The 1,305-nt window shown below is 41.0% G+C and overlaps 1 protein-coding gene across 1 annotated transcript; it reads left to right on the forward strand.

Annotated features, from left to right (window-relative positions):
- Positions 1-457: 457 nt before the first annotated feature.
- LOC106081758 (inactive lysozyme 1A-like) lies at positions 458-881 on the forward strand. Its single transcript, XM_013243948.2, has one exon. It carries the CDS (start codon positions 474-476, stop codon positions 831-833), a length of 360 nt encoding a protein of 119 aa, XP_013099402.2. The 5' UTR covers positions 458-473; the 3' UTR covers positions 834-881.
- Positions 882-1,305: the final 424 nt, after the last annotated feature.

Here is a 1,305-nt window from a genome sequence, read left to right on the forward strand (position 1 = left end):
TTTTTGGCTTTCTGAGTAAACAATAAATTTAAATGCCATCAGACAATATTCTTAAGTTAGAAAACGGCTCACCCTGTTCTCTAGTGGAAAATTTGAGGCGTGTGCGCACACACGCTATGAATAATCCAGATATTTTTGTTTTTTTTTTTGCTTGATTAGTTTACTTACTATAATGAGCAACAAGCAAAAACAATCTGCCTAAAAAATTTCCGAGCATATTTCACAATTGTGTCAATATTTTATAATAATGCGGCTGGTTTTAAGAAACGCACTGCCAGGTTTGTTTATAATAGTTGTGACGTCAATAATGTGGAAATATGCCCTTGTGGGTGTATATAAGGCCCGACTAAGAACCACAGTTAGCTTAAGTTTTCTCTGCAATACCTCACCAACTAGTCAAAATGCAAGTTTTCCTTTCCATTCTGTTAATGGCTTTAGCTGCAACTGCTCCTGTTGTAGTCTATGGCACCATCATGGATCGCTGTTCTTTGGCCAAGGAGATGTATGCCATGGGTGTACCCAAATCCGATTTACCCATGTGGACTTGCATTGCCGAACATGAATCGCATTATAACACCGACATTGTTGGCCCCACGAATAAGGATGGCACCAACGATTATGGCATTTTCCAAATAAATAACAGATGGTGGTGTAAGCCCTCAAATGGTGGAAAAACTGCAAATGGTTGTAAAATCAATTGTAATGATTTGTTGGGCAATCTGAGGAAATCTATCAACTGTGCTCTAACTGTGAAGAAGGAACAGGGATGGAAGGCTTGGGCCACATTGAAATTCTGTGGAGGAAAATTGCCCAGCATTGATTCGTGTTTCTAAGTGAATGAACAACGAAGTTCTTTCAATGGTTAACCACTTGACGATTTTAATTTAAATAAAATTTGTTTGCTCTTTTATTATTTGGAGACTCTACTGGAGGTTAAATTATTGGCTATGCCATCTTATAGGCTTATTAGATCCTCCGTTTTGAATAAGTTAAAATAAAAACCCAAATGTAAGTGCTAATTTGCCCGTGAACAGGGCAATTTTAAAGGGCCTCCATTTTATAGCCGAGTCCGACCGGCATGCCACAGTCTGACACCTCTTTCTGGAGAAGTTTTTTTTTACATGGCTGCCAATCATCCCATGGCAACCGCTTGTACGCACCGGATGGACCGGTTGTACGCACCGGATTGACCCGATCGACCCGCCTCAGTGTACGTGTTTCGTCTTATATCATCATGGGAGGGGCACATCCCGGAGTGCCTTCTCCGCACGCTTCTGGTCCGTGCCGGGATTGAGAAGAATACTG

Source organism: Stomoxys calcitrans, chromosome 3, assembly GCF_963082655.1.
Source record: "Stomoxys calcitrans chromosome 3, idStoCalc2.1, whole genome shotgun sequence".
Taxonomy (NCBI): Eukaryota; Metazoa; Arthropoda; class Insecta; order Diptera; family Muscidae; genus Stomoxys; species Stomoxys calcitrans.

Coding starts and splice junctions, on each gene's coding strand:
- LOC106081758 (XM_013243948.2), top strand. CDS start 474: ATGGATCGCTGTTCTTTGGCCAAGGAGATGTATGCCATGGGTGTACCC.